We start from the raw sequence: 13,646 nt of genomic DNA, 5'->3' as shown, positions 1-13,646 counted from the left end.
AGGCAGACTTCCTGTCATTCCAACGGGAAAATATTACCGCATTTTCAACTATTTTAATGGGCGCAAAGCAGACGAATCGGGTGACATTTCAATGTGAAGCTTGGCACGGTTTTTCTGTAAAACGTTTGGCAATATTCGATGAGATGGACGAGGTAGCAATGCGAAGCGAGTTTTCCATATGGCTGTCAGAAATTAGTAAACAAACAAAAAGTGCTGATGTCTCGGAATGTAAGTTCGCCATAAATTACGTAATCCGTTGATAAATATAAGTCATTTCAACAAATACCGCGCCGGCTACTCAGAACCTTCCTGCGGGCCACCGGTTGGACACCCCTGGGTTAGGACAATGTATGGGTAGAATGTAGAATGCATATATGCAAAACATGGATTTTAGCTTTTTTGGGTTTTATTGGAGTTAGATATTGCTTAGAAGGTAGATTTAGGTCACCTTTAAAAAGTTGTATGATTTCTGACGAAAATTTTTTTTTTCAAAACATTGTTTTAGTGCCCGAGGATCATCGAGAATCTTGTCTCTAAAAGTTTTTCTGCTGCAATGATTTACCACGAAAGGAAAATCTGCTTGGCTAAAGCAGACAAGCGTCGAACGAATACACAGTATACTATGTATTAGTGCTATACATTGTATTTCGCGCAACTGCACATGAAATTACAGGAAATTCATTTCTATAGTAGGCCTATTGTGAGAAATTGCAAGTATAGAAAAAATCTAATGATATGGAGTAAATTGTGAAGCAATAATAAACAAATATACAAATTTATCAGAAGCAACAAAAACATATTATAAAGCTAGGGATTTTTGATATTCATAATTAATTAAAAGAATAAAATCAAAAGAAACAATGATTTAAAACTGAAATAAAATTTTGACTTTCTGTTTGCAGTAAAAAAACTCATTTTTACAACTAGTTGATTAGTTGGTGATTTTTCATATTGACAAATAACAGCTGATCAAGATATTAAAAAACGATGGTTTAATACTGACTTATCCCTTTGCAATAAAAAAATCGCTTTTACAATTAATTTGCAGCTTGCAGGTTGGGCGGAGTAACATAACTACTCCAAGCACTGGCCTTCATAAATATTCTTATTTTCTCAAACCTGAAATGAAATATGAAACATAGGAAGACGCGTCAAACCACCTACAATATATAACATTGACTAAACATCAGAAGATCTTACCTAGTAAAATCCAATTCTTGGCAGTTCTTTCCAGAAACATGACGTGTGCAGTTAAGTGTCCGATCTCTTGGTACAGTTATAGTATAACTAGCATATGGACTCTTGCAAATCTGACCGCCGAAAAAATCCTGCGCTCTGTTGTATTCGTGGCAAAATCTATTTCCTTCCTAAATAAAAACTTTGAATCCATATTTGCACTTTATATGCAGTATGGTTTAATATCTTACGAAGTTTTGTTTTAAAAAATGTGACTATATGGTAAAATGATCGAGATATGCTTAATTTACTGTAGACAAAACAGTTAAAGCCAAGAATTGTACAAAACACTGAACAAACATATTCCATTAGTATTAAATGCAACTTACTGATTGTTGAAACTTTTCACGTAGCGAAAGATCTGTCACTGAAGTCACGAGTTGTTTCCTATTGAAATATATCACGTGACCACCATCAATGTTTTCTGGCTTTTGTTGAAAATGAACAACCGTGTCTTCCCCGTTCGAAAGTGGAAGTAGAAAATAAGAGTCACCCATGTGAGCAACTTTCACATAAATACTGAATGAAAGAAAAGATTTAAAATATTATGTCACACATTGGAAGTATATTACCAAGTTTTGGTTGATGACAACACTTCACACATGTTCATGAGTTGTTATAACAGTCCTGGCAAAATGCCTGTTGATTAATCTACTGCCTATATGTTTATACCAACCGGGATGGAACGCCTGTGGGTTGGGCGGAGCCAGTTATTTCAACGTATATTGAAATAAGACGTGCATTATAACAAGAGGAACAACCAGTAGTTATGGTAATGTTTGGATCAAGATTTAGGTGAACTGTGAACCGGCCTTCGTTATGAAGAAGATCAAACACACCAGGATGAGTTACCTGAGTTAAACGTATGACTGTTAACATATTTTTATAAATATCGATGGTTACTATTAGTCTAATTAATGTTGGTTACTACTTTGAAATATCCTAACAATGACATTACTCAACATAAAAATCTTACGACCCATCATCTCAGTTGTCCGTTGAACATAAAGACATGATTCAGACTAAACACGCTACTATACACGGTCGACTTTACTTAACAAACTTACCTGGTACAGTTCTCTTAACACTGTGTACGTGTGAGCACCTGCTCCAGCAGTTGTGGATATCAAGTTAAGAAACCTGTTTCTATCATCTTCTAACGTTTGCAGGATTTGTTCAAAATGAAACATTCCATTCAGAGAACCAAGGTTGGAAGTTAAAGACTGTGGAAATGTATTTTTGCTAAACATTTAGTTAACTAAAATACATCAAAAGTTCTTTCCACCCTAATTTTGTTTTGAATGTCGTATGAGCAGAGATGGGCAGTACTGCGGTACTATAGTATCGAATTACTGTACCGCGGTACTTTTTCGGAACCGGCACGGGTACCATTGGTACTTTTTTCCAAAAGTACCGAATCCCTGTACCGATTTACTGTAGTTTATTCAAAATTATAAGTCGGTCACGGTACTTGGTTCTTTTAAAATGATAACTTCAAGGTTTTGAGAAGTATGTTTTTAAAACTTCATTATAATTAAAGCTAAGTGCCAACTTTTAGCGCTTCATTATATCGGTGAAAATTACACTTCCAACATGATCCGTTGCACAACAAGTATCGGTACAGAGTACACGCATGGTACTGAACAATTTTTTTGAAATGGTAATTTTTTTCCGAGTACACCAGCACCGTTACCGACATTACTTTCAAAATACCGACTGCCACCTCTTCTTATAAGGAACATATCTCAATGAATTCCAATAGTAATCGGAAAGATTTGACGAAGAAACCATACCTTCATATTTAAGTTGTGTCAAATTTATAAAGGTAGGTACTGGTATTTGATCATTATGAGGGACCGGTTGTATAGCATAATCATGGCTGGAATATTTCTAAAAGTGCTTGATATCATTATACCTCTTAATGTTAACAAGACAGAAATAACAGTCATTGTTGTGATTTGCTATTTGCTATCTCCAAATCATTGGTATTCCAAAGTTAAGATGTATGTTTTTCCCTGAGTCCAACACCTTATACCTTCCACACTAGTTTTGCAAACCTTATGTGATACCCAGCTTTTTTATTGGTAACCTAACTTCACCTTAAAGGCAAAGTAAAACAACCACAAATATAGAAAAACATATCAGGATCATCGCAACACTTTCTTCGTTTGCTAGATGCCATAACTGAAATAACATTTTTTGCTCGTAGTAAATCTTTTTATATAGAGAACTATTAACAGAAAAGTAGATAATAAAGTCATTATGGTACAGAAATGCTAATCCTATAGTTGTCCTATAACTAACATCACCTATGATAGTTTAAAAACGTGATGTGATGGAAAAAATCTGATTTCATTTTTGAATTCAGCGATCTTGACTTATTTAAAACCCATTATTAAAACCAAGACCAGAGAAAAAAGTTTTTTTTATAGACTTGTATAATTTATTTTGACTGTTTCTACATACTTGATCTCCATACGCATTCACGTAGTTTTTCAATGCGTCGAATTTCCACAAACTCATAAATTGATAACCTTTAGCGAGCTCATACAAGGATCGTATGATTGTTGCTTCGTTTTGTTGGTATACGCTGTAAAAGCATGGAAATAATGTACACATCATTAAGACTACACTGCAAGGAAGTTCCAGGCTACTTACCTGTAAAGCAAATCAGTAAATGTTTGTTTAATTGTCATCGGAATATTGTTTGTTGATAATTGCACTATTGTATCAACTGCGTTTTGACATTCTCTTAGCAAGCCAATTTGATAAGAAACTTGCTGCAAAGTAACCAAAGACTGTCTAAGACAAGGTATGGGCATTTTTTCAATATTTTTTTTAAAAAATGCATTTACTTAAATATGGCCATTACAACCAATATATATTTGTACAAATTATGATATTTTTATGCTGAGATTACAGTCAAACAAAATTGTATGAAAAAGTTATTAGAAAGCAAAAATGTTATGGTTGAAATAACCTGAAAATACCAGGTATAGTCCAACCATTTGTTGTCATATTCTACCTTAATCTGTAGATCGAAATTAATTAATTTATTGATGAGAGATATGCGAAAGTCTCCGTCACGAAAAAAGTCATCCAAAAGTCTTTTTAAACTCTTAAACTGAAAAATAAATTGAATGTTTCAATTAATCATTAATTTCGACTTTTGTTTCCAATATTTAAAACCGTAATTTAGGTCTACTACATCGTAGATGCTGTATGATTTGTTTGTAAACAAAAGAAAGCTCCTTCTTTGCTTTGTTTGCCAAACCGAACGCAAAGCTTGGAAATCTAACAATAGTTTCATTCAAAATAGTTTTAAAGTAAAAAAAAAAATCTACTAGTACCGAATTGTTTCTTCCTTCTTTATCCAGCAAACAGCTAAACTCTTGCAGGAGTTTTCCTCTGCTTTTAGCTAGATTACTACTCATTATTATGGGAACAGCAGCCGATGTGTTGTGAAATGCAAAATCTAATCTGAAGAGAAACTGCTTTAATTTCAAATCCACTCAAACTAAATTAAAACAGTAAACCTCATTTGTAGAGTAGCTTTGGCTTCATTCAACGTTGGTACAGAGCATCCTGGATTGCTTTCAAACATTTGGAAAATCTGCGAAACAAATTACGAACTGCATGATGACTTAAATATGAAACATTATATATTTAACGAAGTCAAAGTTATTTTTGCGTATTGAAAAGACGCACTTTCGTCTTCGAAGCTTTAAGGCCACACAAGCTACAAGTAGCAACAGCAAGGTACAATAGTCCACTGGTAGCTCTGTGTTTGTGCTGGTAACTCTCGATCATAACGTCGAGCCACATGACCAGAAAGCGTAACAAGTTTCAATTTTAAATCGTCTAATGTCCCGGCCAGGAATTGAAACCCAGACCAATCATATGTGTGGAAAGCGCTTTACCTCTTATTAAGACTCAGCCATCGCATCGCTGGTCATTGAAGAAAAACTGCTTGTTGCTGCTCGTTAATTGTTTGTGATCATGTGTTTTATTGAGCGATAACTACAACGGTTAGTATCCTAACTTTCAATCCGCACAGTTAATAGGGAAAAATAAACAATACAATAAAATAAACATGAAAACTCACTTTTCTGGCGCTGTCAAAAGCCAAATGTGGATTACTTCCTGCATAGGCCGAGGGAAAACCAAGCAATGCGCTGAAGAAATCCATAATGATCGATCCCTGTCGTCGTTTCTCTTCTTGATTCTAGAAACAATCAAATTATTAATGGAATTTCAACTGATTTTTAGATTTTATGAATAAGTCTGAAATATTCCAAAAAAATTGTCGTACATGTTCTTGTATAACTTTGGGCAGGAGGCGTTTAATTTCTTGCTGTTCTTTTTTCATAGTTTTATCGAGCTGCCTTAAGGATTTCAAATAAACAGTTCTTTCATTTCTTAGATCAGATCGTTCGTATCGTAATTTCCGCTTTGATCGTGCTATGTTGATGTTTGCTGCATCACGAAGTGTCTCAGCGGCTAGTTTCGCATTATCAATCTAGAAGTTCAAAGCACAAAAATATGCATGTAATTTATATGCTCTTAAGGCAATGCTACCTTATATGAAGCAGGATATAGCTTATAATACATACGTTTGATAAAAGTGTTGTGTTGTTTTAATGTTTTAATGTTTTAGTGTTGTTTTAATGCACTTTATAACACTTGAAAGTTTTAACCAAACCTTATTTTTTAAAGAATTATAAGACGTTTCGTAGGTTTTGCCAGACGTGATTAATCTAGTTACTCTTCTTCTCAAATACTTCCATCCCAAATTAGGAGCATACTTATCGCTGTTGCCATAAAAATCAAATCCTTGTTCAAGAGCACTTTTTCGCAGTAGCACCTTAAATTATACACTAAAAATTACACCTTGCAATATGCGCTAAAAATGGAAAGCGTAGCAAAGATAATTTTATCTAATCATTTGTTTACCTGCTGATGGAAAGAAGATTCCTGATTCGTCACTGACGTCAAAAACGAAAAAGTTTCAAGTGCTTTATCAGTTTTGTTTTTTGGAAAAGGCATTCTCCTCGGCGGCGAATGAGTTGTAGCAAATCCTCGTCATCAACAAACCATTGCTTTAAACTCTCAACTTTGCGTAAACTGGATTTCTCCACAATACCATCATGACCCTGTAATGACGGCAAGTACAGCATTTTTTTAATACAAAACTTTCCATAAGTTTTTTTCAAAACCAGGAATTTATTATTCTGAAATTTGGAGTTTGCTTTTTATTTTGAAAAACCTTGTTTGGGGGTGGGTATAATATGGCCCCATCTGTTCCTTCTTCACCAGAATTACCGCGTTCTCCTCGGTTTTCATAGCTGCAATCTTGTCTTCGTGTGTTACAAGCACAACCTACAGCACCGTAGAGCCCACCGCAAACGTTATAACATTCCAAGCCACAACCTCCTTCACCTCCGTAACTATGTATAACATGTACAAAGCAGTTATACAAGCAACAACATCTGAAAACCACATTGTTGATGAGATGTTATGACAACTTTTACCCTCCTCTTCCACCATATCCGTGCCTAGCTGGGGGTCCCCCATCACCAGAACGTTGAGTCACTTTGAATGATCCAAAAATATATTTAGTGTTGAGTGTTATTTTTTTGGAATCTCCACCACTTCCAGAACGTCCAGCTCTGTGTCCATTTTCACCATTTCCACCTTGTGAACCAGGATAACCTGTGTTTAAGGCATACATGATGGTTGAATTTTTATTGCTTTATTTTTAAGTTGTGCGGTATTTGCATTTATAACAAAGTTTGTGTTTTCCGAAGTGTAGTATTTTTAAAATCATCTTTTGCTTGAAACATTAAACAATTTCAAATGCAACTATTTATTATTAATTATCCATTGTATTGTTGAAAACTGTACCTATTTTATCGTCACATCTAAAAGGGTTCCAAAATGATGTTTTCTTTTGGCGTCTGCAAGGATAACCTTCCGTATCTAGAGATCTTCTTTCTTCTCCATCCTCTCCGTCTCGTCCATCTCCACCGTCTTCCCCTCTATTCCCGTCGGATCCCTTTAAATGATTAGTTTTTGCGACAGATATTATGAAATTATACGTGGCAGTGTTTTAAGGGTTTAACGTGTTAGATAGATAATACAGTGTTTAACGTTTTATTGTTGGAAACATCTTAGGACATAATTTACTGTATTACCTCACTTATAATTTCTATATTGCCCTCGACTCGTTGAACATTAATTTCAACCAGAGGACTTGCAATACCGGGTTTCCCATCAGCGCCATTTGACGGTAATCCAGCTTTTCTAAGGTAGGAACATCTTCCCGATTCAATGTGGTGGCAAACTTGTGGTGCCTATTTGTAACTTATTATTAAGCTAATAGTACACATTCCAAAACATTTGTGATAAGTTAAGAAGATAAGTTTACTTAAAAACATACGGTAACCTATTACATAAAAGTGTCTTATTTTCACTAATATTAACAATTCAAAACTGTTAGCCAGCATAAAAAGTAAATTTTTTACGTTTTGAAACAATCTAAAATAACAAAAACGAATTTTTGAGGAAAACATCGGGAAACCTGGTAGAATTAAAAGAGTTCTTTGTTCTTATAGCACCAAATTATATATAGGCCTATTTGGTTATAGGAAAGAAAATTTATTAAACTTGGAAAACAGAAATTCAACACAAGCTTAACCTCTTTCGGCTTTACTGAACTATGATTAATGTATTTTCACCTGAAGTGTCAAAGTTTGGCCATTTGACACAAATTTCCTTGCATAAACTCTTAGTTTTTTAAGTCCCTGCAAAGTGACGTCATCGTCAAGGAAGACACAATCTCCTCGAAGGGTAACTTCAAAATGAGACTCAGTTTCTGTTGTTTGTTTGACTGGAAACTGACTAAATAAAGATATTTTTGCATATGAGTTTTTTATCATTCGCATTTCGATTTTGACACATAAGATTGCTTACAATTCATTGTTATTATATGTGGCAGATATATGCATCGTTTTTTAGATCCATATTAAGCTATCAATTAACAATAAACTATTCTCGCACAATTGTTAATTCACCCTTTTGTAATTTCGTGTAATTGTTGATTCACTACACTGAAGTGAATTTCTCTTCCAAAAATGTCAAACTGATATTCAGAAATCTTGGTAACGGTGGGAGAATTTAGCCACGTAACAGGCGGTATATTGTAGGAGACGTAGCTATTACTTCCTAAAGCTGTTTCTGTAATCGATGAACAAACATAATATTTATGAATATGAAAACGCGTACATATATGGAAGGTTTTGAGTATTCCTTTATGTTTAAACCTCGGAAGCCAACTATATGTTTGCTTAATTCTCCAATTATAAAGTATGTGGTTTTTCTTGAATTGTAATTTATAAGAATTAACAACATACATTAAACAAATAAACATGAGCCTAAACAGGATCTATATTCTATTACTATACATATACCTCTTATATTATATCTTTACTCTGTGACTCACCTTCGATTTTGTTTGCCATTGTTAATCCATCAGGCAGCAACAACGTCACAAAAAGTAAATGTTTTAATATTTTCATACTTTTACTCTTATTAACTGTTTATAAAAAACGTCAGAAAAACGTTTTTTTTGTTTATAAATGCATAACTTATGTGGGTATTTTAAAGATGAATATTCTTTATTACTTTATTTGCTTTAAAAATAATTAGAAAGAAAGATAAATTGGTACACGATTATAGGAAAGCGCAGTTTACAAACACAATTCTCTTGATTTTTGTAAATTCAAATAAATCATTACAAATGCAAGTAAAATTTTGAAAATATCTTAAAACTTTAAATACTTTTATTTATGTTGATATTGACCAAAAATAATACCAAATGAAAATCCAAAAAAATGGACAGTTTTAAAAAATGATAATAAATTAGATATTTTACAATTAACTTTAATAAAACCAAATAACGTTAATTGATGAAAAAATCAACTTATAAATATTCAAATAACCTTAAGTATTTGGTTTCAATAATACACCAAAATTGCGAAAATTGTTATAATTTATAACTTCTCAATATTCTCATAATAAACTGACTTAATTAAACTTAATTAATAAGCATCAGACCGCCGATCCCTCGGATTCAGACAATTATGGGTGATTTTGAAAAAACTGATTATTGTTTAAAATACATGAAATATCAGTACTCTTCTTTCAAATTGCCTTAATTAAAGTTTAATTAATCAGCAGTATCGGTCAATTGAGCACGGTGCGTTAAATAATTTGCTCAATAATTAATAGGTTATTATTGTTAAAGTGGTTGACATATACAAACAATCTCAATTTTATTATCACAAAATGTTATGTTTAAAATCTACTAAAATAGTTGACAAATCAGTGAATAACAAGTGAGTGTTTAGCTTTACCTAACAGTTGTCATCGAAAAATTATACCATATACTTATTTTTTTCTCGGATTTAACACAGAATATGTTTGCTCCTATACCAGCTTTTCCTCTTCGAAAAATAGCCTAACTTTCGTGGTTTACCAGTATAACAGCTAGTTGATTAAATGTACTTTGCATTGAAAATCTTATCTCATTAGCAAGGGTACTGACCGCTTAAACCACAAAGCGGGCATTTTGAAGTCATCCAACAGTAACCGAATGACCATGTCAACAGTATTTAGTCAAGAAACATGCCGGTGTATAATGTTTCCTAAGTCGTAAAGCAGATGTAGCATTGAAGCATGGTATACCATAAGGAAAGACTTTTAACTTAAACTTACCAGACGTAAAACATCTTTTCTATGAAAGAACTACAATAACACAAATGATTGAATTCGAAATGATTGAGAGTTAGACAACACTCATACTCGAACAATAATAGCACCAGCATTCTGGCTTACATTGGGGCACTCACCTGAGCTAAGAATGTACTTTAATAACTGCTGACATGCTTACAGTTTGGCGGATTTTAAAGTTTCTGTCTTATACAAAATGTTGCTGATATAAGCAATTTGCATCCAGGTTAAACAAACAACTTTCCATTGTTTTACAAAGTTTCGTCACTTAAAGCAGTTTTGTTATTTCACACTATCTATAATACAATCTTAAAACACACTTAGCTTTCTGAAACCGGAACGTAAAAATATGTCGGGCATTTTATTCTTACTGACATAACAAATGTTTGTTTATACTGTAACCAGGATTTTTCTTGGCCAGGAAACTTCCCGCTTTTACAGCTAGCCAATTAGCTCGTTTTGCTTTTCTTACTTTTATTAGTATTTCTTTGATAAAAACAGCCATCTTGCTTCAATTACATCCAAACGTAGACTGAAATAAACACTCGCCCTCCACTTCCCAGCCAAGCGCAACACAACACAAACACAGATTCCACCGTTGTCACGCAATGAGAAAATAAACGCGGAACCCTAAATACCAATTTGGCTTTAGAGGTAGCGATGTAAGACGTCACAAGAGATGAATAAAAACATGTGTACATATGAATAGGTAAAATACTGCAGCACGTGAGCAAACATAAGAAAACCTGACGAGCATGCATACTTTCCTGGAAACATGGAAAAACTCTTATATAAAACAAACTGGGATGGAACTCCATTGGGTTGTGCTAAGCCTGTTAATTCAACGTAAATAGAAATAAGGCGAGCGTTGTAACAAAATAAGCATCCAGTTGTTATTATATTGTTCGGGTCGAGATTGAGATGTACAGTGAACCGGCCGTTTTTACGGAGCATGTCAAATAAACCTGGATATGTTACCTTTATATAAAAAAAATGAAAACTTACACTCTTGTATTGACGTTAAACTTCCAACGTATATTCATACGAGTAATGTAGACTATTTATTGCAAGCGTGTAGAAAACGAACCCAGTCTTGTAAATACCAATTCTCAATATTCTCACGTCGTCAAATTTCCGTAAAATTGTGTACGTGTGAGAACGTGCACCACCCGATGCTGACATCAAGTTGAGAAACCCGTCTCTTTGATTTTCCAGCGATTCCTTTATTTCCACCAAATGGTACATGCCATTCAGAGATCCAAGATTGTCAGTCACTATCTGTAGAATTGTTTGGTGTCAAAAAATAATTATTTTTGTTTAATTTGTTTATTTAACCGGAATACTAAGACAAGGAGTATATGCAAATTGAAATATTTTGGAAAACTAGTAAACAAGTTCCTATTATGTTTTTTATGAGTTATACTTTGTGTATAGGCTTACTTTTGTTTTACATTGTTTTATGCTGTTCTAAGTTTTATGGCATTTTCACGTACCCGATCTGCATTTGAATTTACATAGTTTTCCAATGCAAGAAGAACCAAGGTATTCACGCTCAGCTATCACGATTATTTCCTAACACCAAATAAAAATATAATGGCTAATATCGAATCCTCGCATCAACGTGATCACATCTAGGTTTTGCTGAAGAGTTTGGGCAGTTTGAAAGTGTTATCCTACCGAAATAGTGGCATTGTTTTGCACAAACGTACTATCGGTACGTACACAGACTACTTCGGCTTAACTTGTAAACACGTTTAACACCATAAAAGAAATAAAATAGTGCAGACATGTGGTCTGTGCTTATTATTTTTAATTTATTTTCCTAAAAAATGTTGCATGAAGATATCGCTTCATACACATCATGTTGACAAAATATAAACGTTACACGCGTATACAACAAGTGAAAACCATCTGACGTTCAACATTTTGTATCTGCTTAATAGCAGCATAAGGTTAAACATACCTTGCGTTAGTGGTAGCCTAATTGCTCATATCGCTTATTTCTATAAACGGTATGCATAAGCCTATATTCACATTCCCGCTGTAATATGTTCTGTAAAGTGTACACGTCATGGTATTTTACAAACTTAATCAAATGGATTTGACTTGTGCATTCAAATCAATTGGTTTCTGTCGAGCTACGTATGTATTATTATAAATTTCAAGTTGTTTAGCTTGCATTTACAAACCTGATAAAACGTATAAGTGTAACGAAAATAAGTCTCGTGTTATTTATAGTATCTTGTATTTTACCGTTTTTGTGGTGCGTTTTCTATGTACTCTATAAAAGCCGTTTCTTAACTGATTTAAGGAGGTCGGTTTTTGTTTTGGGTCGTGGAGGCTGTTTAATAAAATGAGTTGATTTCTTGGGTTTTACTGATGGTGTCGCGATTCACCATTAATGTGGGAAGGCAGCCTGGCATTCGAAAGCATTTTCGGTTACACAAGCACCCAAAATCATTACCATTACCAGCTATTGCACAAAAATTTTGAAAATGGTATTCGACTGTGTTTGTAAATTTTATTAGAAAGAGCTCACATATAAGACTCACTCTTCAGAACTCACTGATATACTTTCAGGAGAGTATACGACGTATCGATGACGTAACGGGGTGTATGTAGTGATATCGACGTATACAGACAACATCGTTGGCAACTCACTAAACTTACTCCACGTCTGCCAGCTTGTTTATAGGAATAGCCATAGTTGTGACGGGGCCAGGTCAGTGATGTTATTATATCACGGTTATGCTTGAAACTATACAGACAATAATAATCTAAATATCCTCGTTCGTAATTATGTCGTTGTCATTTTGTCACGTCATTGGGAGTGCGACGGGAGACGCCGCGAGGTTGCGACTATGGCTGGTTGGCGAACGCTACACAAAAATCAAAATGCGTCCAGGTTGACTGATATAGGTATGATGATATATAGATATATAGTGTATGAGACTTCTAGGTTTTTGGATTAAAATGTGACGTCTGTCTTTTCTCTTTGGTCTTTTGGTTGGTCTGAAGGTCAGCTTTATTAGTATTTGCTACTTCGAGCATTCAGTATTAAGGAAGAGTTGTAAAACGTCACTAAATAACTATTTACAAACCGTCAGTAAGCAATATGCTTGGCAAACAACAAATGCCCATCATGCACAGATTGCGTTGATTAATTATATTAATTAAACAGCTAAAACCAAGCCAGAAAAAGTTTTCTGAGCTACAAGAAATTGGAAATTTAGGTTAAGATATAGGTCATGTGAAGAAAGTTAACAGTTTGATTTTGAAATCACAGATAAACAAATAGACAACTATACTGAAATTAGTTAGCTTAAAAGAATTCTGTCTCGCATTATCAGAAACCAATTTACAGAATAAAAATACCTGATGTTTTCCTACTGTTTGCCGCTTTCCGCGTCTGTTGGGCATCTGTTCATCACGAAATTTTCCCACTGGATCGTTCGCAAATCTCATCCACCAATGACGTCATTAACAAGTCGGATAGTAGACGACCACATGGTGGCGCGAAAATGACTAAAAACTGTTGACATTACCTCAGCCAGTTTAGCCAACTCTACGTCACAATTTATCAATTGCACAGCGATAAACGCAAGACCATTTCACTATTG

At 34.1% G+C, this 13,646-nt stretch overlaps 2 protein-coding genes across 2 annotated transcripts; both read right to left on the bottom strand.

Moving 5' to 3' along the window:
- Positions 1–683: 683 nt before the first annotated feature.
- Positions 684–6,647, bottom strand: LOC143446312 (uncharacterized). Its single transcript, XM_076945902.1, has 15 exons — positions 6,503–6,647; positions 6,190–6,389; positions 5,939–6,100; positions 5,549–5,755; positions 5,342–5,461; positions 4,773–4,849; positions 4,587–4,716; positions 4,262–4,360; positions 3,895–4,016; positions 3,703–3,826; positions 2,304–2,459; positions 1,913–2,088; positions 1,566–1,755; positions 1,201–1,367; positions 684–1,119 (listed from the first exon to the last, which is right to left on the bottom strand). Exons 2-15 carry the CDS (start codon positions 6,280–6,282, stop codon positions 1,038–1,040), a joined length of 1,905 nt encoding a protein of 634 aa, XP_076802017.1. The 5' UTR covers positions 6,283–6,389; positions 6,503–6,647; the 3' UTR covers positions 684–1,037.
- Positions 6,648–6,760: 113 nt separating this feature from the next.
- Positions 6,761–8,823, bottom strand: LOC143446314 (uncharacterized). The gene is made up of 6 exons (XM_076945904.1): positions 8,738–8,823; positions 8,310–8,472; positions 7,974–8,136; positions 7,431–7,589; positions 7,141–7,291; positions 6,761–6,948 (listed from the first exon to the last, which is right to left on the bottom strand). The coding sequence occupies exons 1-6, from the start codon at positions 8,811–8,813 to the stop codon at positions 6,764–6,766; spliced, it is 897 nt and encodes a 298-aa protein (XP_076802019.1). The 5' UTR covers positions 8,814–8,823; the 3' UTR covers positions 6,761–6,763.
- Between the last annotated feature and the right edge of the window lie 4,823 nt (positions 8,824–13,646).

This window comes from Clavelina lepadiformis, chromosome 2 (assembly GCF_947623445.1).
Source record: "Clavelina lepadiformis chromosome 2, kaClaLepa1.1, whole genome shotgun sequence".
In the NCBI taxonomy this organism is placed as follows: Eukaryota; Metazoa; Chordata; class Ascidiacea; order Aplousobranchia; family Clavelinidae; genus Clavelina; species Clavelina lepadiformis.
This window is presented reverse-complemented; position numbering and strand designations above follow the sequence as displayed.